At 34.0% G+C, this 23569-nt stretch overlaps 1 protein-coding gene across 7 annotated transcripts in view; it reads left to right on the forward strand.

Annotated features, from left to right (window-relative positions):
* The window catches only part of LOC144856021 (ELKS/Rab6-interacting/CAST family member 1-like), a 49024-nt gene extending 29807 nt beyond the window's left edge, over nucleotides 1-19217 (forward strand). For 6 of the 7 annotated variants that reach the window (XM_078713994.1, XM_078713991.1, XM_078713993.1 and 3 more), the window contains 2 exons: nucleotides 7321-7407; nucleotides 15041-19217. In XM_078713994.1, coding sequence (XP_078570120.1) covers nucleotides 7321-7407; nucleotides 15041-15082 — 129 coding nt within the window. In that variant the 3' untranslated portion in view covers nucleotides 15083-19217. Of the gene's footprint in view, nucleotides 1-7320; nucleotides 7408-9340; nucleotides 9404-15040 lie in introns of all 7 variants that reach the window. The other variant, XM_078713992.1, reaches the window with a different exon arrangement.
* Nucleotides 19218-23569: the final 4352 nt, after the last annotated feature.

Below are 23569 nucleotides of genomic sequence, written 5' to 3' on the forward strand. Positions count from 1 at the left end.
AGTTCTTATTTACAAAGAAAAACTTTTGATTTTGCGTACATGCATCTAGTCATACCAATTCAGCTGTAGGTACTAATAATAACATTAATAGATCAAACACAGTCCCAATAATTAACTGAATGGTGCATGCTAGACTTGTCCTCATGTACAGATTTCACAGCTTGCTGTTATACTGTATAGAACATAAGATATTTTTAGAAGTAAATGGATTATTAGAACTTTGAATTCCCATTTTAACTTAATAGATATCAGTAGTACATAGTGTTTAAATAATGTCAATCAATCAATCAATGTTGCCAGTTAACAGCAGGTAATAGATTATATACAAGTGTTGACTTGGCTGGCATGTTCTATCTACAGGTCGAGCCTTTTGACATGTACAGGATGGTAGATTGTGGGACACTGACCAATTAGTAAGATTAGACAACATAAAATGGAAAAGGAAGTGTAAATACTATACTTATTTATTTACTTGACAATTTAAATGGAGACGATTTATAGGGTGTCTGTCACTATAATAGTAATATAAATATTGATTTGATTGTATGAATGAATGATTTAAGCCTATAACATGAGGCCCAGTAAGGTTTATAAGTAATTTTGGATCAAAAGTTACCCTTATGACAGATGTCAGTGGGGAAGGTGTGACATTATTTGCGTAAATTGGTAAATTATTTTGGTGAATTTGAAAAAGAATCACATTTGAAAAGAAAGAGACAACTTTCCAAACTCAACCAAATCTAGTAGGTAGCGTACTGTACAGACTCACCTTCATTTTGTCTTGGTGCATTCAACATCATTTTTGGGATTATTTTTCTCTCCCACCCAGCCTCAAAATTTAATAATTTGTTGTACCATAATAAACCACTAAATCATATTGATACATTCTGTAAACCCACAACATTCAATTCCTCTAAATTAGAACTTTTGAAGATGCCGCTCTGTAGCTATTGTTTATCCTATCTCTGCATACCTATCCCCATCTGCAACTTAAAATAAATCATTGACCTGACCGTGACCTTTCATTCATTTTTAACTACCATCTACTCATAATTTATAAGGCATGCATCTGCTTCTGTTTAGACTAACACCATGCTTACATGATATACAGTTGCTTATTAATGTGTGAAGATAACCATTAAACACTCATCTTAACTTCCTCATAAAAGGTTTGCTTTCTCCTGATGGAATGTCTGGGTCAGGACATAGAATGAATGCTAGGATATGTATTCCTTGTCATTGTCTGGGTCAGTTGGTTGATGGTCAAAGATTGTGTTTATTAATGTCATTAAACACTAATCATCTATCTCATCATTAACTTAATTTGTTATCTTTTATGGATTGTCATTTTTTTATCTGTTTTATAATCTTATTGTAAATTATAATGCATGATATGTATCATCAATCAATCAATCAATTTCTTTTTATCTTCTAACCGGTCCATTGAGAACTTCTGCCTGCTCCGCCGTGAGATAATTTCCCACATGATCGCAATCAAAAACAGTACTGGGTTTGGTCTACTAGTGTTCCTGCTTTGCTGTTTCGGATGGTCAGATTTTGTGCAATTTTTGTCGTGATATAAAGTCTTTAATTGTTTTAAATTTCAAAGGACAGTTAACATTTATGCATTCTGTATTAGCTATTAAACCATACTTAAAATTGTTTAACTGTGATTGGCAGTAATGTGACCTTAATCTGATTCGAGAGGCAATTTTATATCTGGCATTATCAATTAAAAATCAATGATAAATAATAAATAAGATTTATTGAAATGCAGAGGTCAGATAATAAATTAGATGAATTAGAAATTTGTTGTTAGGGTTGTTTTTTAGGGCAAAGATCGTGTCCTAAAACAGACAGGTTAAAAGCATGACAGTGTTTCCTGCTGTTGTATGCTGTGTTGTCCTACATCAATCAACACATCTACTGACAGGTATGTCAGTCTCAGCACAGATGATTGTAATTGATTTGTTGACGTCCAACTGGTCACTTGGGTCATTTAGCAGACCACTTACATATGGATGCAGCTAATTCTCACACAAGTTACCAAAAATGCATCAAATGGTATAATTTGTGGGTTGTAATATTAAAATAAACCTTTGTGATAGGAAGGATGTTACTAAACCAAGCAATAATAACATTTATCTTTTTAAAAAAAGAGTACTTGATCTGAAGTGACTTGATACATACTCTGTACATCTTCTTCATCAATTTACAAAATACATTAGTAGAAGATAGATGTTTTATTTTGCTTATATCGCCCTCTATAATTATGTGGAGTAAATAAGTTAACAATATAAATAACAGAATTTAAATTTATTTAGATTCAAATTATTAAATATAACAATCAGTACAAATTAAAATAATTTATTGATTTTATTAAAACTTTATTAATATAATAATAAAAAGTTTGTTCTTTAATTTTAAATCAAACTACAGAAAAAGTATCAAAGTCTCAAGTTACGAAATTCAACCCCAAAATATTCCTGCTAGTAATATACTTAGCTTAGTTATGGTAAGATTTATTGAGTTACAGTGTGCAATTTCACTCTACAATTTGTTGCATTCCTGTAAAAATTAACTACAATTTGTAACAATATGCAACAAAAAACAATAATTCCCAGTGGATATATGCAATCAAAAATCTTTGATTTTCCTTCCCCCTGTTGAGAAATCATTTTCAGTTGTTTGTTTTGACTGGCCTTCTAGCGTAGCATCGCCGCCATTTTGGACCACCCCATTGAAACCTGCTACAGTACACCTGTACATTGGTTTCCTTCCCAGGTGTTACTGGAAATTGAGTTGCGTTACGGTAAACTCAATTTGAAATTATGTTACTTAGATTACAGGGTTTATACCAGGGGTTGAAAGAATATGATTGAATGTGTAACATTCTGTGTTATATAAATAAACTATGGGTGTAAAAATAGGTTTTATATTCCAGAAATGTTACAAGTTACAAGTAGAATGCCCTTTAGCTGTTGTATTTTAATCAAATAAAAAATGTTGAAAATGAAGAATAAATTATGCTGTTTGATGAGGTATATGAATAACAAATAAAACAAACAAACGGTAAAGAGAAGCATAATAGCTATTAAGTTTAAGATCTTCTTAAAAATTGTCATGTACCGTAACCTAATGTCTTATTTGTCTAGAATTTAGGAAAGTTTATTAATAGTATGCGATAATGATTAATTTTTGAACTAATATTCCTATAGCTTATTCCTATAGTTGTGGACAATTGATCACCGTTTTTAGCAACTCGACACAAAGCCATATGAAAGTTATTGTATGTGACTTCTATTTAATCCATATCTTATGAAAAAGTCCTCTATCTTTCCAAACAATTTTGACAAATTCATCTAGTACTTCGTCATTAAACTCCACCTTAAATTGCACTAGTGAAACATACAAACTATGAATAAATGACTCAGATAATATACAGAATGTTGTTTTATTATAATTTATTATGTACTACATCAAATGTACTACCAAATATATTGTGTGTAGTGAACCAAGTCATCTGAAATGAATTATTTAATTTTATTTATCAGCCAGGATATTTCAGTATCCCCAATTGACCCCATGCATAATATCCGGTACAGGTTCACATGACAACAAGCTGCAACATGGTTGACCTGCAGTACATCTATCTGCTGACAACTCAATCTCTTATTTATTATCTAAGACATGATAATAAACTATCATGTCCGATTTAATGATTAAGTGACATTTTTTAGTGGTAAAGTGACATTTCTGGAAATGTTGTTAGTGATGCATGATAGTGTTGATGTGCTTGGGTACAAATGTCAATTGACTTTATCATTAGTATTCTGACAATATAACTGGTCTTGTCATCATATATAACCGTCAAGAGAGCTTTTTTTTTCTATAAATGGCTGGAATTTTAATCCTTATTTCTATAACCTATCTATTATATTAAAGTAAATAAAACTTGTTGGATCTGGGTGTATACAGCTTTATAGTGAATTGATTGATTGATTGATTGATTGATTGATTGACAATAACAAAAACAATCATCAGAAGACCATTTAAGGACACTTGAATTTTATACTGTATTAAACTACTGCCCCTGTTAACACTTTTCATTGATATATTATACTTTATTTCATCTGTCCTCAACCTTGATGTTGCCTTTATACAAAATCTACTAAATCTTAGATCATGGTTTACTTAACAGATCTGTCATCATAGCATTAATAAGGTATCTATAACCAAACTGATCATGTCAGGAATCACTTGAAATATAAACCTAAACATACAATATTGGCTTGAAAGTAACAGGCCACACTCTATCACTTTACTTTGATTTTATACAGTATGTCTCTTGGTGATCTTATGGTTGTCTCTTGGCCCTTAAAATGACCCCATCAAATGTCATTGTAAAACAGTGCTAATTTTGACATCTCACTGTATAAAATGACAGTTTCATTTCCATTATTTGCTTTGGTAGCAAATCTATGCCAATATATTCATTGTAAATGTATTATTGTTATATGCGACACAAAATATCATTCCAGACTTGATTTATTCACATGAAAATAACAGTTTAATTTGATTAATCTCTAAAGATCTGTATGCACTATCAAACTACTTTGACAAAAAAAAGTGTTATGTGCCCAAATATGGTAGTGATATGCTCAAATATGGTAGTGATATGACATCGTCATGTCCATATATGGGCACATCACATTTTGTTGTCACATATAGTTTGATTCAAACACGTCATATCATAAGTCATAGTGCTTTATTAGATTTGGTATCACGGTGAAATCTGATTTATTAAACCAGAATTTTTTTAATTTTTTTTCCCGTTGCCAATGGTTTTATTTGGAATGCCCACAGTACTTCCTCGTAGTACAAACATTGTCATGAACAATGTTCATAAACATAATTACATTACTTTCAAATGACGAGCACATCACGTTGGGATGATAGATAAAAGTACAATATACTTCAGAGTAATCTCTTGACCATGTGCCAACAAAATATTCATTAATGATTAATTGGCAGGAAAGAATTCTTGGATCCTTCTGTTTACCTTGAAACTCACTCAGATAGCAACAAGTAATTAGTCGAAAGTTTTTTTTATTGCGCTTAGAAAGAAAACGAAACTCGTTTGGCGGTCAGAGAAAAGGGTCGCCTTGAGGGAGAGATGAGTTTCGGCTTATGCCTACAGCTAGAAACTTAGACCGTGATATGTTTCATGATTTGTAAATGCGATACCAAGAACCAGTGTATTTTCTCACCCAATATAAAACTACTAGCACTTTGGTAATATTTCAAAAAGGAGTTTTTATTGTTATTATTAAATTATCTAATTAGATGGTTTTCAATGGTTTTCTTACATTACAAATAATGGCATACTTCATTAAGCTAAAACCTGTTTAGCAAACGTTTCTATACTAATACCAATGTTTAAATCTATTTAAAAGTTATTGCTATAGCCAACACCGTAAACTGACCTTTTCATTCAGTACCATAATATCTAGGCCTATACAACCTGTATTTATAAAAAAAAACGTGCTACTGAACGAGGCCTATTTCCAGGGTGTGCAACACAGTATTTTCTCACAGACTAGGCCAACTCCTCTGGGTTTACATTGGGGTTCGCAGGAGGAAGTTGAAGGAAAGGAAGTCATGTTTTGTTGAAATTGCTTGCTGAAGGATTCGAGTAGACATGAGAGAGCGAAAGAATGTTGTTCATAAATACCGCCATTCCTCGCAATAATTATCAACATTTTCGATTCACCTCGATCAGTATTTTTACATGATTGCTAATTTATCCCATCATCCTTTCCAAAAAGTGGTTAATTTAGTGGGGACGGGATTTCTTTCCTGCAGGCACTCCCTTATGTGTGTATTATATAAAGAAAACATGTTTGACAAATAACAAATTGTAGAACATGATACACTGCGTTTAATCTCTAATTTCATCAAGATGATCTTAGCGTAGCTAGAGACTTGTAAACTGGAATAGCAGGAAACGTGGATGCTGCTATGAAACTAGTGCAGTGAATGTTTTTACCATTTCAGTTGTTTTAGTTTTTGGAGAACAAATTGTTTTCATTCTAAACATACAACTTATTTTATTATTGTATTACTTTTAATTATATCAATAGTAATCAGAATAATCTCAGGAAGTTAAGTTAATAAATTAGACATTTTACTCTGATGTAGGCCTAGAAATATATCCTCAGTGAAAGTATGCTTTAGAAAATATTTTGTTCTTATTTCACTGTTCCATGGTAAGGTGTCTGTATATGCAAGCAGAAAAGTCTGTGTTCGATTCATAAATTTTTCTCTTGCACATTTACACATAATTAATGATTATTATAAAGATATTTTAGCCAATTGTTCCATCTGTTGTACAAAAATGTATAATTTGAGAATCAGGAACTGACTCGCTAATTTTAAAACAATTTTTGATAGCGACAACTGCTTTGAAATGTCAATTGAGTATTATAATTTAGTGAACATCATCGGCCATGTCTCCCCGCGGTCCAGCGCCATTGCCAAATCTCTCCGTCCCTCAGGGTCCAGTTCTTATGAAACCGAAAGTTTTAGCCTGTGATGGGAAGACCCTGTAACTGTCAAAATGTTGTTATCATAAACATTTTTTTTTTTTGGTTGTCTTAGCTTTTTCATGAATGATTCACCACATCACTTTATACTGTCAAGACCAGAGATTTATCAGGGTCTTCAGTCCGTAGAGATTCCTGGTTCGTATCCCATAGGAGTATGTGTTTCCTTCCGTTTTACCATTGGTCGTTATTAGTTTATTAAAGTACATTGGTTTGTGACTTATTTTCTGAACAGCAAAGCGGATATTTGTCCACAAGGGCCATCTAAGTCTTCCCTGTTTATCATGCTTCCCTACCTACTTTTTAACTTTACTGTCTTAAGTTCTGTTTACACTATCAAACTAGTTTGATGTGCCCAAATATTGTAGTGATATGCCCAAATATGTCCATATGGACACATCACATTTTGTTGTCACATAGAGTTTGTAGAGTGTAAAGTGTAGACAGAGCTTAATAGTATGATAGTTTGAAATTCAGAAACTTTAGTGAAAATAAGTGGTTGATTGTTTCTTACTTTAAATTGTCAAAATATCAATAAAGATTCTTGTCTTCAATTTCTAATTTTAAAATAATATTGTATTTTTATTTGCCCCAACTATATTCATTACTTTGACAGAATTGGTAAGTTTGAGGTTACTAACCAAACTATTTATATTCTATAATTTACTATTACTAATATTTTTGGATTTTTTTTTTTATTACTTTTTTCCTATAGACCCAGCGATGTGTTAAACGTTTACATTCCCTGAATGAAAGTGAGAACTTAATTGCACAAGATTTGAAATCATTATCACCAGAACAGGTTTGTACATTTTATTTTATTTTTTAAATAAACATTTATTATTCATTCTTTAAGATGAACAAATAAATGTTGAAATATTGAATCATAATGGCTTGCCTCACTTTTTTCAGAGTTTGTTATAAATATATTTAAATGTATTTATTGCTCTAAAGGTAACACAGCACTGGTATTACACACAACTTTAAAATAAATAGATCAAATGCACAATATTAAGTTGCAGAAGAATTTTGAAAATTCCATATTTTTCGTAAGTTTTGGAAAATGTACTATAAAAGTTTTTACTATTAGTCTCTGATTGAGATAATAATATATAATTTGGCACTCTTGTTTATAACCAGCTTGACTGGATTGTCTTAATCCCACAAAGACTGTAGTATGGTGCGCACAAGAGAAACACAATAGTTTCCATGTTATAAAGTTTTAACATTGTTGCTTGTATTGTATGTTTAGTTTGGGCTATAGCTGTTAGAAGATAAATCATGTAGAAAACAGATGCTATAGGCACTGTGACATTGAATCCCTTGTACCAAACATCAACGTCAATTTGTTCAAGTCTTTATTCTGTTTTTTCATTACACCATACTATGACATATGACCCCTAGAGCAAGTTATCAAGTTTCAAGATTTTGTGTTTATGTTGCCCATGAGAATCAGAAATATGTAAAATAACAGACTTTAAATTTAGCGTTTACAATTTTATATTTTAATTTATATAATATTTTGATCCCTTTCTTTTACGACAAGAACATTTTGTGGTTTATTGTTTAATTGTCACTCGTAAAAAATACTTTATTTCTGTCCATATTCAGTGTTCCATACAAGACATAAAAATCAGATGGTTTAATTGAATTGATTATAATATTTCCGAGTGTCAAATTAGAAAACAGGCCATGTTTGCCAAGCATTATACTGGTGCTAAAGTATATTACTATGTATTTAAATGATGTGTAACAAAAATACTTATGGGTGATTTAAGAGTGAGAAATAAGATCTTTCAACGATACTTTCCGGTTACACTACATGGTTGATAGTACAAAGTACCGCTCGAACGCACCCTTAAAAATGTGGTTTCAAATTGAGCTTAGTAGGCCTACTGGTAAGTAGAAGGCCTTGGAAAAAATATTAAATACAATATCTGTATCTTACAATCGAATTTGATCTAGGATTTCTTACAGGGGTAGTCTGTCAAAATACATCAAACATATTTAATACTGTTATTCCATTTTTTAGCTGTCAAAAAGAGAAAAGCGCTCACCCATAGCATGCTCCCTTCGATTTCATGCTGGATAAAAACAATCAATCATAAATTGATTATACACTTTACAGTAATATTTGCCAGTAGAAACTGTTTTGAAGCCACAAGAATATTATCGTAAATCTACTAATTGTTTGAACTAGTTTAAAATGGCATTGAATAAAACAACAAAGGCATTACGACAGGTATCATTTCAAACTGTTCCCTTACAGCTATAAATGATTTTTAAAAATCTTTGTATATGAGAAAATGCCAATAGGCGAACATCAAAATGACGGCGATAAATGACATGTTTAATAGTCCCTCAGAGGAAGGTAAATGTTCCATTTAATTCCAGTTAACACGATTTCTACCTTGCATTGGCCTATATAATTCCTTTAAAGTAATCTATCAACAGGGCTCTGTAATTACAGTCTTAAATTCTTCTATTCTTTTTATTTACATTGACACAGTTTCAGTTGTAATTTTATTAACATTGTGACCAATTTTTTTTACGCATTTTGTTGTTATTATATTTTTCATTTTTTCTTGCAATATTAATTTTCACAGGTTATTGAATAATAGTTTCAAATGATTATAAATTACAATTTAAATACAATAACAACTACATATTTTGTATGTTACCATTTATATTTACCATATTTTTTCTTTGTTACGCATCTGAACTTTGACCTTCAGGATGACGAAGAAGGCGTATGGGCCTAAACTACTAGAATATCCACAACAGTGCTTCCACTCATGGTACGAATTAGCGATTTTTTGCTTCGCTGTTTTTTCCTTCCCCACCCCACCTGTATGCAAATGTTTTATTATTATTACTATTATTGATTTTAGTCTTTGCTACTTTTGCATTCGCATGTATGCAAATTTTTTACTTTAATATGTAAATTTTGTAGTTTACCTTGACACTATTTTAAACAATTTTCCTGTATGCAAATTTGTCAGTATATTGTACATGTACATTCTGATTTTTGTCGTACATGAATTTTAAGTAGTTTGAGCAGCTTTATTTATGCCCTGTAGGTAAATTGTGTACTGTCTTTTTGCTATAGTTTATGTGTTTGAAAATGTTTTTCTATGCAAATTTTGATGTTCCTTTTGTAACTTTCCAATATAGTGCCTATACTAAAAAAAATAGATGATGCTTGAATTTTAGTTTTGATATAAACATTAATTTTTATTCAAAATGTTTTTAATTTATAATACAAGACTCGCAGTCTGCCTCATTTTTATATTTTACTGACAAACAATCTATCATTTCCACCATATAAATAATTTTGAAATGAGACATTTTAGTTGATTTTAACTAATGTTGAATTCTAATAAAAGACAGATTATGTAGGTCTACTGACTTTTGCAAACCATTCAATTTGGACTCTAGTTATAAGTATGGTAGAATAATAATAATATAATATCTCTCAGCTTAATGTCTTTCAAATGAGACATAAGCTAACCAACATGACAAAAAAAACAAATTTTTTTAGACTTGTTGTACCAAAATCAGCAACATCGACGACATGTCTTAATCCACCTCTATCACAATTCACTGCTATTAAGCACCACTCAATTTAGTTGATTGGTTTAATTTAATTGATCTATTATCCTTGATATGTCATTCATTAAATAAATAAGATTCATTTGTATTATAGATATTAAATAACAATAATAAAGGATAGCCCTGCCATGTTGATAAGAACAGGTTCTTAAAATCATACCAAAGGTCTATAACTTTACCCAATTACGCATAGTGATGTTGCAATTTACATAGGTTAATTACCTTTATGTAGAATGAGAAGAAGTGTTGACCTTGGTTTTGACTTATTCACGCCTGCATGTAACCTTGTATCAATATTAATATAGTTACTCATCATAATATGTAGTGTGCATGTTTATTGTTGTTTGTTATGTGTCAGTGTCACCTCCTTATATGGTATTTATTCTCAAAGTTGCCAGTTTCATACCTTCTGTTTTATATTATGATATTGCTATTTGTTATATTTTGTGGTTTTACTGAGAAAGTTGTATCCTTTGCAGTAATATTGATTTGTTGCATGTTGACAGTTGATGGTCATCTGATTATCTCATTAATTCACATGTTTAGAATTTGATGATGAGGTTATCGTTAACCGAATTGCGAAGAACGAACATTTACCGATTCATCTAAAACAATATACGGGTTAAGTTACAAGTACATTGTCACGGTTCTTGAGCCATGCCTACCTATTTCAATTTTAATTCATTTTGTGGTAAATTGAGAGACAATTTGTGTAGGCAAGGCAGTCCATTTAGACTTTTTAAATTTATTAGCATACATACAGTACATATAGTAGTTGGCACTATTTTTAGCCATAAGAAAAATCCTGGAACTCAACAAGATTCGAACATTGGAATTTCTAAGCCCCAAGCAACTGCACCATTCTTATTGAAATGTATAACAAAGGAGTATAGTTTAACTTTCTGTGTACCAAACAGTTTTAAATTGTACAGCTTTCCTGTGTCTATTTTCACATTCTCAAGACAATGAATTGAAATTCTTTAATTGCAATAAATGTATTTGACAGTACATGTCCTAGTAAATCAATATAAAGGTGCCAAGTATGCATGTTTAGTCCCAGCAGAACACCAACTTTTATTGACTACAATCTTTGCTTGTGAATGGCCAGGAAATTAGGCTACACTTCAGCGCTAACTTTTGACAAATTTAGAACATGAAACCTCGCAATACCGGTAAATGAAACTGACAGTTTTAAAAGCTAAAATCGGTCAATTTGCTGTCTAGATGTAGGCCATACTTTAGAGTTTTCTTCTATAAGATCAAATACAATAAATATAACATCATAACCCATTACACTTTCTGTCCATAAAATATAGATTATAATATATAAATATTGCTGTATTTCTTTGTAAGTAGGGGAATAACGGTTTGTTTGTTCTTGTCTGTATGTAGGCCTACTGTACTTCAGAGTTTTCTTCTATAAGATCAAATACAATAAATTTAATACCATGATCCCAACAAACTGTCTGTCCATAAAGTTATATAGATTATAATATTGCTGGGGAATATTGGTTTGTTTGTTCTTGTCTGTATGTTGGCCATGTATGTTTTCTTCCTTAAGATTTAATACAATAAACAAAACACCATGATCCCAATAAACTGTGTCTGTCCATACAGTTATATATATTTCTTTGTAAGTAGGAGAGTACCGTTTGTTTTGATAATGTATATTTTAAAAGGCAGCTGTCAATTTATTGTACATTTTCAACGGGAAGTTATCACTTGTTATGAAATGTATAAGGAGTGCTTTCTATTAGTCCATATTTACATTATTCTCCGTTGATACTATATATGTATATCCTAATAATGATTGATGCCTGTTGTTTTTGTACTCAGACAATGATTCATAGAATTGCTTTGTTTTACTTGACTTTGTTTCATTCCTGGCAAATGCTTCATGCAGAGGAATAAATTACGACTTTAGCGTTCCCAAATATCTTCTTCATAGAGCATATATTGTAAGCCATACAGTAATATGCAAGGGCAGAATGATATAGCTCTCTGATTTGTTGTGCAATGTCCACATAATTTCACAAGCTGCTATATTATATTGAAAATATAAAGACACTTCACTTGCATTTGCTTCTCTCTACCCAGGTGTACAAATGGGTACTTGATAAGGTCAAAACACAACTGCCATGATTACTGGCTGCAACATTCTAAGAGTATGTTTCCATACGTGTTTGATTCAATGCGGTAATAATGTGAAGCACTTGCAGGATTTATATAAGAACAACATATTATTTACTAATTTTATTAAGTTGTCTTTCAGCAAAAATGCATATAAAGAAATCTGTTTTGTAATTATTGAAAACTCTTTGGTTCGAAACAAGAATATTATTTCAAAACGTATACTTGTTCTATTAATAGATTGTGATTCATACTTTCATTTGGTTAAGATCAATAACTGTTTAGACTAGACCAAGTCCCAGGGAGTGTCCCGTATAGATTGTTCAACCTATCGCTGTTCGTCAACGTTTTACGAGTTGGCGTCTTTTGTCGCGAGTTTTTTAAGCAGCACAGATGTAAGAACATGTACAGCAAGCTCTTTACATGAACTTTAGCATGGTTGTACTGAATCTAACATGTTTTAATCAGGAAATTGGATAAAGCATAAGAGCAGCTGGTTGTGGACAGGAATTGGTGTTTAGCAATGAGCGATGATAGTGTGGATATGAGATATGAATTATGTTTCGGATACAACTTTTAAAACACTCTCTTTTAATGTGTCCTTGTCTTGCCGTCGTGACCACTAGCTGTTTTCTGTTTTGTATACAAAATCATTTCAATTGTTTTTATATTTTAAAAAGTAGACCTTTTTCTTTCTTTTTTTTTATTTACTTTATATTAGTAATCTCATTGAGGCAGGAACACGTTCCTATCACCTGTCATGGCAAATTCACCAACACAAAATAATATTTTACAACCTGTACTGTATAAAGTATCAGTATCTCATTCAATTTGGAATGTCAAATTTATAGGGTTATGATAAGAATGTTAAAAATGTAAAACATATTTGAACTCTGCCTATCATTTACATAGTGTGGTATTAATTATGTTATCGTATTGAGTATCAAAAATTAACATTTGCTAATATTCTGCTCTAGTATCAATACAACTTTATACAAGTCAAGCTAATTAAACTCTTGTCACTTCTATTTTGTCAAGAGTAGAACCTCTCTACACTGCAGAGTTCATGCAATATCTTTGGTATATCTGTAATATTGATAAATTCAATCCCGTTTTATTTATTTGATAATACAGTAATGTGTTTAGCTTTTTTACTTGAATTATGTGTGAAAGAAATAGCTAATTTTGTCCATCTCCACTTTATTACGCTGATTATTGCATGCTATAGGAGTTTTGATGAATGAAATGTTTAGTATGTTTTAATATTGATTCCTTAGATAGCCATCCACCTTTTAAATTATATCATGGATATTTAACCCTTGTTAAGTATTAATCAGGAATGTCCTGTCAGCATCAGATACCACCATTAACGTTATCTAGTATCGCTTTATAAAAAATGATGATGGTACTGATATCGATATTTGCTAGTGTTGATTTTACACAATTATCCAACTCTCTTGAAGATTCCTAACATTCTGATGGTCAATCATGATAAGATGGTCATCTGTTGTTGGACCTTAGGGCATGCAGGTGGACAAAGCGAAGTTTTACTGTCCACTTATGTGGTATAAAGGCTATCTCATTTGCCCTGTGTACTTCACCCTCGCTAGGGAATATTTATTCAAATTAAAGAAATAATAGCAACACTTGTGATAGATGGAGTGAGTTATCCAAGCTGTAGTAAGATTCCTTATTAAGGACAGAGTCTAATTGATAATAATACTGTTCTAGGTCACGAGATAGCGTATCCCCTCTGGTCATTTGGTCAATTCTTAATTGTGGACAGTCCTGTGCTTAAAAGGTAGTTCCGGGTCTAAAATTTATATTGCTTATTACAAAATATAAACCTTCTTTATACCCCACTTATTTTTAGAATGAGCATGAAATTTGGTAAGTTACTAGTAACCCATAACGTGTTTAACATAACATGCTAAAATTGAAACTGATTTATTTCAATTTTATAAGTTACTGGTAACCGGTAATGTGCATATCATAACATGCTAGACTTTGCATTTAATAGTACAACTTCTATGATTAGTTTTACCAGTAACCCATCAAAACCCCATGATTTACCCTATCAGCACCTGTTTTATTAGATTGAAACCATTCTCTCTCTCTACGCCCATGTACGAGTGCCATCTCATTACCCATGTCAAACCTCATAATTGGGTCATTCGCAGCTGTTTACTGTATTGTATTTGTTATCCACCTCTGATGATCTTCAACATCACACTGTCATCACCTGCTGCCATAGCATGTGTGTGAATTACTCCAATGGTATTGAACCCAAAAGCTACACATCAATGTTACTCTATCCTCCTCATCTCCGGCATGATGATGTTACTACTGTAACAGTAACAACTGTTACTTTGCTGTTTTCAGTTTTTGTTTAAACTTTGTTCCCACTTTGACACAACTATGCAACGACGTAGGCGCTATGCAACGGCGTAGGTACAATGCAACTTGGTTGGCCAAGGGACAGTTTGTGTAATCCATCATGTTATGATTGGTCAGATTACTTTAATTGTGGGCTTACGTCCTTGCATTGCATCCAAGTTGGAACTAGGCATTAGTTCAACAAAAAAGAGTTTGCCAATGAGACCGCATATTGCAAAAAATAATATTCTTTAATAATTCTTGTTAAATATTTATTGAAATTTAAAACAAAGTCTGTGTTTTCTTTCTCTTTTTAGAGTGTAGTCACAGTAGGAGATATCCAGAGCGTTACGCTTTAGGCGTGAAGAACTTATCACATAGATAGTAACAAAGTGATGCGGTATCAGCCAGATCACCTGACGCAACATACCTAGGAATAATAATCGCCAACTTGCTTTACGAGAGCTTGATGTTTTGCGATTAAAGGGCAACGGTGTGCATTCAATTGTTCAGTTTTTTTTTACTGTTTTCTCAGACATTTTCATTCATTGTAAATACATTCTAATGTGAATGAATTATGTGCTGATATTATGATGTGATGTGTAAGTGAGAAACAGGGTTTAGAGTGTATGTATCAGTGACTGAAATTCCAAGATAAATTAAGTAAAGTATGGTTGAAATGCTAAATGTGATCCAAAGTCTACTAATTCCTTGGCTTCACAATATCAAGTATGTTTATAACTTGAAAGAAGTATTTTTAAAAAAGCTGGTTTATTACAGGAACATTATTGATGTTAATATTGATGAAAATTATGATTATTATTAATAACTGTCAGCGCAAAAAAACTTTGTTGTATATCAAACAGCAGTTAATCGTAGACTTGTATTTAAAAAAAAAGAAGTAGAAAGAGAATCGAATTCAGCGAAATAAATAAATCATAGTATTTACATCCATACATTACCATATCTCATTTAGTAGTTGTTTGGCTAAGGTTATAAATGGGCAATGTGAAACTCAGGTTGAAATGATGTTCTCTTCCAAAGCATTAATAGCATGTTTCTTATAATTGCATGATGTATTTATCGTTTTAAATATGACACAATCTGGATATTCCCTTACATTGTCACCAATCTGGATAGTCCCTTACATTGTCCCCAGTCTGGATATTCCCATACATTGTCCCCAATCTGGATAGTCCCTTACATTGTCCCCAATCTGGATAATCCCTTACAATGTCCCCAATCTGGATAGTCCCATACATTGTCTCCAATCTGGATAGTCCCTTACATTGTCCCCAATCTAGATAGTCCCATACATTGTCCCCAATCTGGGTAGTCCCTTACATTGTCCCCAATCTGAATAGTCCCATACATTGTCCCAAATCTTGATAGTTCCTTACGTTTTCCCCAATCTGGATAGTCCCATACATTGTCCCCAATCTGGATAGTCCCATACATTGTCTCCAATCTGGATAGTCCCATACATTGTCCCCAAATCTGGGTAGTCCCATACATTGTCCCCAATCTGGGTAGTCCCATACATTGTCTCCAATCTTGATAGTCCCATACATTGTCTCCAATCTTGATAGTCCCATTCATTGTCTCAAATCTGGATAATCCCATACATTGTCTCCAATCTGGATAGTCCCATTCATTGTCCCCAAATCTTGATAGTCCCATACATTGTCCCCAATCTGGGTAGTCGTTACATTGTTCCCAATCTGGATAGTCCCATACATTGTCCCCAATCTGGATAGTCCCGTACATTGTCCCCAATCTGTATAGTCACATACATTGTCCCCAATCTGGATAGTCCCATACATTGTCTCTAATCTGGATAATCCCATACATTTTCTCCAAATCTGGTTAGTCCCATACATTGTCTCCAAATCTGGATAGTCCCTTAAATTGTCCCCAATCTGGATAGTCCCTTACATTGTCCCCATCTCGATAGTCCCATACATTGTCTCCAATCTGGATAGTCCCATACATTGTCCCCAATCTGGATAGTCCCATACATTGTCCCCAGTCTGGATAGTCCCATACATTGTCCCCAATCTGGATAGTCCCATACATTGTCCCCAGTCTGGATAGTCCCATACATTGTCCCCAATCTGGATAGTCCCATACATTGTCCCCAGTCTGGATAGTCCCATACATTGTCCCCAATCTGGATAGTCCCTTACATTGTCTCCAATCTGGATAGTCCCATACATTGTCTCCAATCTGGATAATCCCATACATTGTCCCCAATCTGGATAGTCCCATACATTGTCCCCAGTCTGGATAGTCCCATACATTGTCCCCAATCTGGATAGTCCCATACATTGTTCCCAGTCTGGATAGTCCCATACATTGTCCCCAATCTGGATAGTCCCATACATTGTCCCCAATCTGGATAGTCCCATACATTGTCCCCAATCTGGATAGTCCCATACATTGTCCCCAGTCTGGATAGTCCCTAACATGTTACTCGATACCCTTATGCCCTCTATCACAATATAGATTGTAGCCGTAGTAGTAAAAGTACTAAAGTAACTACAGTATAATAGAATACTATTTACAAAATCCAATTTACATAATACAGGAAGTTATTATTTATGCGAGTATAAATAAAATAATGATTTTGTTTATTGTGTATAAGGTGTGCCTTATAATGTGATCTAGATTGAAATTGTTAATTAGTTGTAGATACTAGGATTGAGAAATGACAACTCTTTATTTTCCTATTTATTTTTATTACAGTATTTGACCTAAGATAATCCTATGCTAAAAAATAATCCCACCCCTAATTTAGATTAAATTCAGAGAGATGATTTAGATATCCATGATAATTTCAGCCCTCTTGTTTATTCCATAGCCAGACCCTATGGCATTTCACTCAATACAATAGTGTAGTTTTATTTCAGTTTAGATGTATCTTTATGTATAGTTGTCTATTTTAATAAATGTAATAAAGATTTGAGATACCAAAGTTTATTCTAAATGTTAAACTAGCAGTATTGTTTAAGTTAGAAGTGCAATTGATTACGGTTCTAACATTGTTGCTATTAACATGAATTTATACCTAGTGTGCTTTTAATTTTAACAAAATAATGTTTTTGTCCTTGTTTAGAACATAGATAAACTGTATAAATGTGCTAAACATGTTTTAACTGAAAAAATAAATTAAGTGTCCCCATACTGGGGATGTCCCCTTAGCCCTTACTGGGGATGTCCCCTTACTGGAGATGTCCCCTTAGCCCTTACTGGGGATGTCCCCTTATTGGAGATGTCCCCTTAGCCCTTACTGGGGATGTCCCCTTACTGGAGATGTGCCCTTACTGGAGATGTCCCCTTAGCCCTTACTGGAGATGTCCCCTTACTGGGGATGTCCCCTTAGCCCTTACTGGGGATGTCCCCTTACTGGAGATGTCCCCTTACTGGAGATGTCCCCTTACTGGAGATGTCCCCTTAGCCCTTACTGGGGATGTCCCCTTACTGGAGATGTCCCCTTACTGGGGATGTCCCCTTACTGGAGATGTCCCCTTGATAGGAGTTGTTCATAGTGCCATGTTATATATTTTCCTTCTTTGTTTATCAGAAAAGTGGCCCTCAATAGAGGTAAAGGTTTTACTGTATGTATTTATTTATTTTGAAGAAAAATGAAACGGATGCCATGGTTGAACAACCAGGAATATGATCTTTACCGGTGTGTGTGTGTGGTTTAAGAAGATAGATACCACCACACTACAGAGTAAGGACTGTGTTAAGAAAGATTAATTACTAATAACTACAGTATAACACACAATTTAAATTACCCGGTATATTTAAACCACAAATAACTAATATCACAACTCTTACAGTTCAAAACACTTTGTGGGTATAGTATTTAAACAACTCAAATTTAAGAATTATATATTTTCAACGATTATACATTTTTGTATGTTTCTCTACATTGTGTTGACTGTCTACTGTTGAAATATCAGTATTATATAATCGAGAAATTAAAATTATATGTACCTTTACAACAAATACTACAGTATATAACATTGGTGGTTTAAATGTATTGACAAGCGTCCTATTCATGTTCCGAATTTTGTAAATTAATTCTACTACTCTGGTATATCTAGAATATATGTTTTTTAATAATTATCTTGCATTTATGTATGGAGCCTACATATATATATATATACCTGAGCTGCACTGACGAGATCTACTAAGATCGAAACAGTACTGTCTGCAGATTGGATATATATATATATATATATATATGACATATATACATGAACTACAACAATATGCATACCTGTAACTATAGGCCTATACTATACATAGTTTTATTTCTACGTCAGTGATTGGTAGATGGTAGGTATATAAAAATGATTGTCATTTTAGATATGTAGCAATACTAAAACATGGTATCTTTTTTATTTTCAAGCTAAATTGGTAAACCAGTTATTAAACTGATTATAAATTGATAAAAACAATAAACTACAGTATATGAATGTTTAATACCTTTCAGTTGCATTATACTTATTTCTCCAATCACCCACAATTTTGTATATAAAAAAACCCCATACTTTTTTTAGTAAGATGTAGGGTCGCGTTGCACGCAACTCTACACATCACTATGTCGGTCGGTCGGTAGGTTGGTCGGTAAATACTAACTTGAGCACAGGAATATTTTTGCACTTCTGCGCATATATGTGGGAATATTTTTGCATATATTTATTCAGCATCATCATATTTATCTATATATGAACATATTTCTACATATAATTCAGGGATTTCCTAAAAATTCAGCAAAAATAATGCCGATATTTGATCAGTCTTTGATTATGCGCAAAAATCGCTATATTTTCGCACTTCTGCGCATATATGTGGGAATATTTTTGCATATATTTATTCAGCATCATCATATCTATCTATATATGAACATATTTCTACATATAATAATAAAAATACAAGTAGCCTACATCCAAGTACAAGTAGCCTATGTCCAAGTACAAGTAGCCTATGTCCAAGTACAAGTAGCCTATGTCCAAGTACAAGTAGCCTACAGTATGTCCAAGTACAAGTAGCCTATGTTCAAGTACAAGTAGCCTATGTCCAAGTACAAGTAGCCTATGTCCAAGTACAAGTAGCCTATGTCCAAGTACAAGTAGCCTATGTCCAAGTACAAGTAGCCTATGTCCAAGTACAAGTAGCCTATGTCCAAGTACAAGTAGCCTATGTCCAAGTACAAGTAGCCTATGTCCAAGTACAAGTAGCCTATGTCCAAGTACAAGTAGCCTACATCCAAGTACAAGTAGCCTATGTCCAAGTACAAGTAGCCTATGTCCAAGTACAAGTAGCCTACATCCAAGTACAAGTAGCCTATGTCCAAGTACAAGTAGCCTACGTCCAAGTACAAGTAGCCTATGTCCAAGTACATCCAAGTACAAGTAGCCTATGTCCAAGTACAAGTGGCCTATGTCCAAGTACAAGTAGCCTATGTCCAAGTACAAGTGGCCTATGTCCAAGTACAAGTAGCCTATGTCCAAGTACAAGTAGCCTATGTCCAAGTACAAGTAGCCTACATCCAAGTACAAGTAGCCTACGTCCAAGTACAAGTAGCCTATGTCCAAGTACAAGTAGCCTATGTCCAAGTACAAGTAGCCTATGTCCAAGTACAAGTAGCCTATGTCCAAGTACAAGTAGCCTATGTCCAAGTACAAGTAGCCTATGTCCAAGTACAAGTAGCCTACGTCCAAGTACAAGTAGCCTACGTCCAAGTACAAGTAGCCTACGTCCAAGTACAAGTAGCCTATGTCCAAGTACAAGTAGCCTATGTCCAAGTACAAGTAGCCTATGTCCAAGTACAAGTAGCCTACGTCCAAGTACAAGTAGCCTACGTCCAAGTACAAGTAGCCTACGTCCAAGTACAAGTAGCCTACGTCCAAGTACAAGTAGCCTACGTCCAAGTACAAGTAGCCTATGTCCAAGTACAAGTAGCCTACATCCAAGTACAAGTAGCCTATGTCCAAGTACAAGTAGCCTATGTCCAAGTACAAGTAGCCTATGTCCAAGTACAAGTAGCCTATGTCCAAGTACAAGTAGCCTATGTCCAAGTACAAGTAGCCTATGTCCAAGTACAAGTAGCCTACGTCCAAGTACAAGTAGCCTACGTCCAAGTACAAGTAGCCTACGTCCAAGTACAAGTAGCCTACGTCCAAGTACAAGTAGCCTACGTCCAAGTACAAGTAGCCTATGTCCAAGTACAAGTAGCCTATGTCCAAGTAGCCTATGTCCAAGTACAAGTAGCCTATGTCCAAGTACAAGTAGCCTATGTCCAAGTACAAGTAGCCTATGTCCAAGTACAAGTAGCCTATGTCCAAGTACAAGTAGCCTACGTCCAAGTACAAGTAGCCTATGTCCAAGTACAAGTAGCCTATGTCCAAGTACAAGTAGCCTACGTCCAAGTACAAGTAGCCTATGTCCAAGTAGCCTACATCCAAGTACAAGTAGCCTATGTCCAAGTACAAGTAGCCTATGTCCAAGTACAAGTGGCCTATGTCCAAGTACAAGTAGCCTATGTCCAAGTACAAGTAGCCTATGTCCAAGTACAAGTAGCCTATGTCCAAGTACAAGTAGCCTATGTCCAAGTACAAGTAGCCTATGTCCAAGTACAAGTAGCCTATGTCCAAGTAGCTCACATCTTAGAATTTGCGGCGATCCATCGAAATCCCAAGTGGCTCAGGTGGTTAAGACCACTGCACTTGGATCTAAAACTTTGTCTGTTTAGAAGGGGTTCGAATCCAACCAGGTACATTTAAATTTATATATAAATTGGGTCAATTACAATGTATAAAGTATCTTAGAATTTGCGGCGATCCATCGAAATCCCAAGTGGCTCAGGTGGTTAAGACCACTGCACTTGGATCTAAACCTTTGTCCGTTTAGAAGGGGTTCGAATCCAACCAGGTACATTTAAATTTATATATAAATTGGGTCAATTACAATGTATAAAGTATCTTAGAATTTGCGGCGATCCATCGAAATCCCAAGTGGCTCAGGTGGTTAAGACCACTGCACTTGGATCTAAACCTTTGTCCGCTTAGAAGGGGTTCGAATCCAACCAGGTACATTTAAATTTATATATAAATTGGGTCAATTACAATGTATAAAGTATCTTAGAATTTGCGGCGATCCATCGAAATCCCAAGTGGCTCAGGTGGTTAAGACCACTGCACTTGGATCTAAAACTTTGTCTGTTTAGAAGGGGTTCGAATCCAACCAGGGACATTTAAATTTATATATAAATTGGGTCAATTACAATGTATAAAGTATCTTAGAATTTGCGGCGATCCATCGAAATCCCAAGTAGCTCAGGTGGTTAAGACCACTTCACTTGGATCTAAACCTTTGTCCGTTTAGAAGGGGTTCGAATCCAACCAGGTACATTTAAATTTATATATAAATTGGGTCAATTACAATGTATAAAGTATCTTAGAATTTGCGGCGATCCATCGAAATTCCAAGTGGCTCAGGTGGTTAAGACCACTGCACTTGGATCTAAACCTTTGTCCGTTTAGAAGGGGTTCGAATCCAACCAGGTACATTTAAATTTATATAAAAATTGTGTCAATTACAATGTATAAAGTATCTTAGAATTTGCGGCGATCCATCGAAATCCCAAGTGGCTCAGGTGGTTAAGACCACTGCACTTGGATCTAAACCTTTGTCCGTTTAGAAGGGGTTCGAATCCAACCAGGTACATTTAAATTTATATATAAATTGGGTCAATTACAATGTATAAAGTATCTTAGAATTTGCGGCGATCCATCGAAATCCCAAGTGGCTCAGGTGGTTAAGACCACTGCACTTGGATCTAAACCTTTGTCCGTTTAGAAGGGGTTCGAATCCAACCAGGTACATTTAAATTTATATATAAATTGGGTCAATTACAATGTATAAAGTATCTTAGAATTTGCGGCGATCCATCGAAATCCCAAGTGGCTCAGGTGGTTAAGACCACTGCACTTGGATCTAAACCTTTGTCCGTTTAGAAGGGGTTCGAATCCAACCAGGTACATTTAAATTTATATATAAATTGGGTCAATTACAATGTATAAAGTATCTTAGAATTTGCGGCGATCCATCGAAATCCCAAGTGGCTCAGGTGGTTAAGACCACTTCACTTGGATCTAAACCTTTGTCCGTTTAGAAGGGGTTCGAATCCAACCAGGTACATTTAAATTTATATATAAATTGGGTCAATTACAATGTATAAAGTATCTTAGAATTTGCGGCGATCCATCGAAATCCCAAGTGGCTCAGGTGGTTAAGACCACTGCACTTGGATCTAAACCTTTGTCCGCTTAGAAGGGGTTCGAATCCAACCAGGTACATTTAAATTTATATATAAATTGGGTCAATTACAATGTATAAAGTATCTTAGAATTTGCGGCGATCCATCGAAATCCCAAGTGGCTCAGGTGGTTAAGACCACTGCACTTGGATCTAAACCTTTGTCCGCTTAGAAGGGGTTCGAATCCAACCAGGTACATTTAAATTTATATATAAATTGGGTCAATTACAATGTATAAAGTATCTTAGAATTTGCGGCGATCCATCGAAATCCCAAGTGGCTCAGGTGGTTAAGACCACTGCACTTGGATCTAAACCTTTGTCCGTTTAGAAGGGGTTCGAATCCAACCAGGTACATTTAAATTTATATATAAATTGGGTCAATTACAATGTATAAAGTATCTTAGAATTTGCGGCGATCCATCGAAATCCCAAGTGGCTCAGGTGGTTAAGACCACTGCACTTGGATCTAAACCTTTGTCCGTTTAGAAGGGGTTCGAATCCAACCAGGTACA

The sequence above is a fragment of the Antedon bifida genome, chromosome 11 (assembly GCF_963402885.1).
Source record: "Antedon bifida chromosome 11, ecAntBifi1.1, whole genome shotgun sequence".
Classification (NCBI taxonomy): Eukaryota; Metazoa; Echinodermata; class Crinoidea; order Comatulida; family Antedonidae; genus Antedon; species Antedon bifida.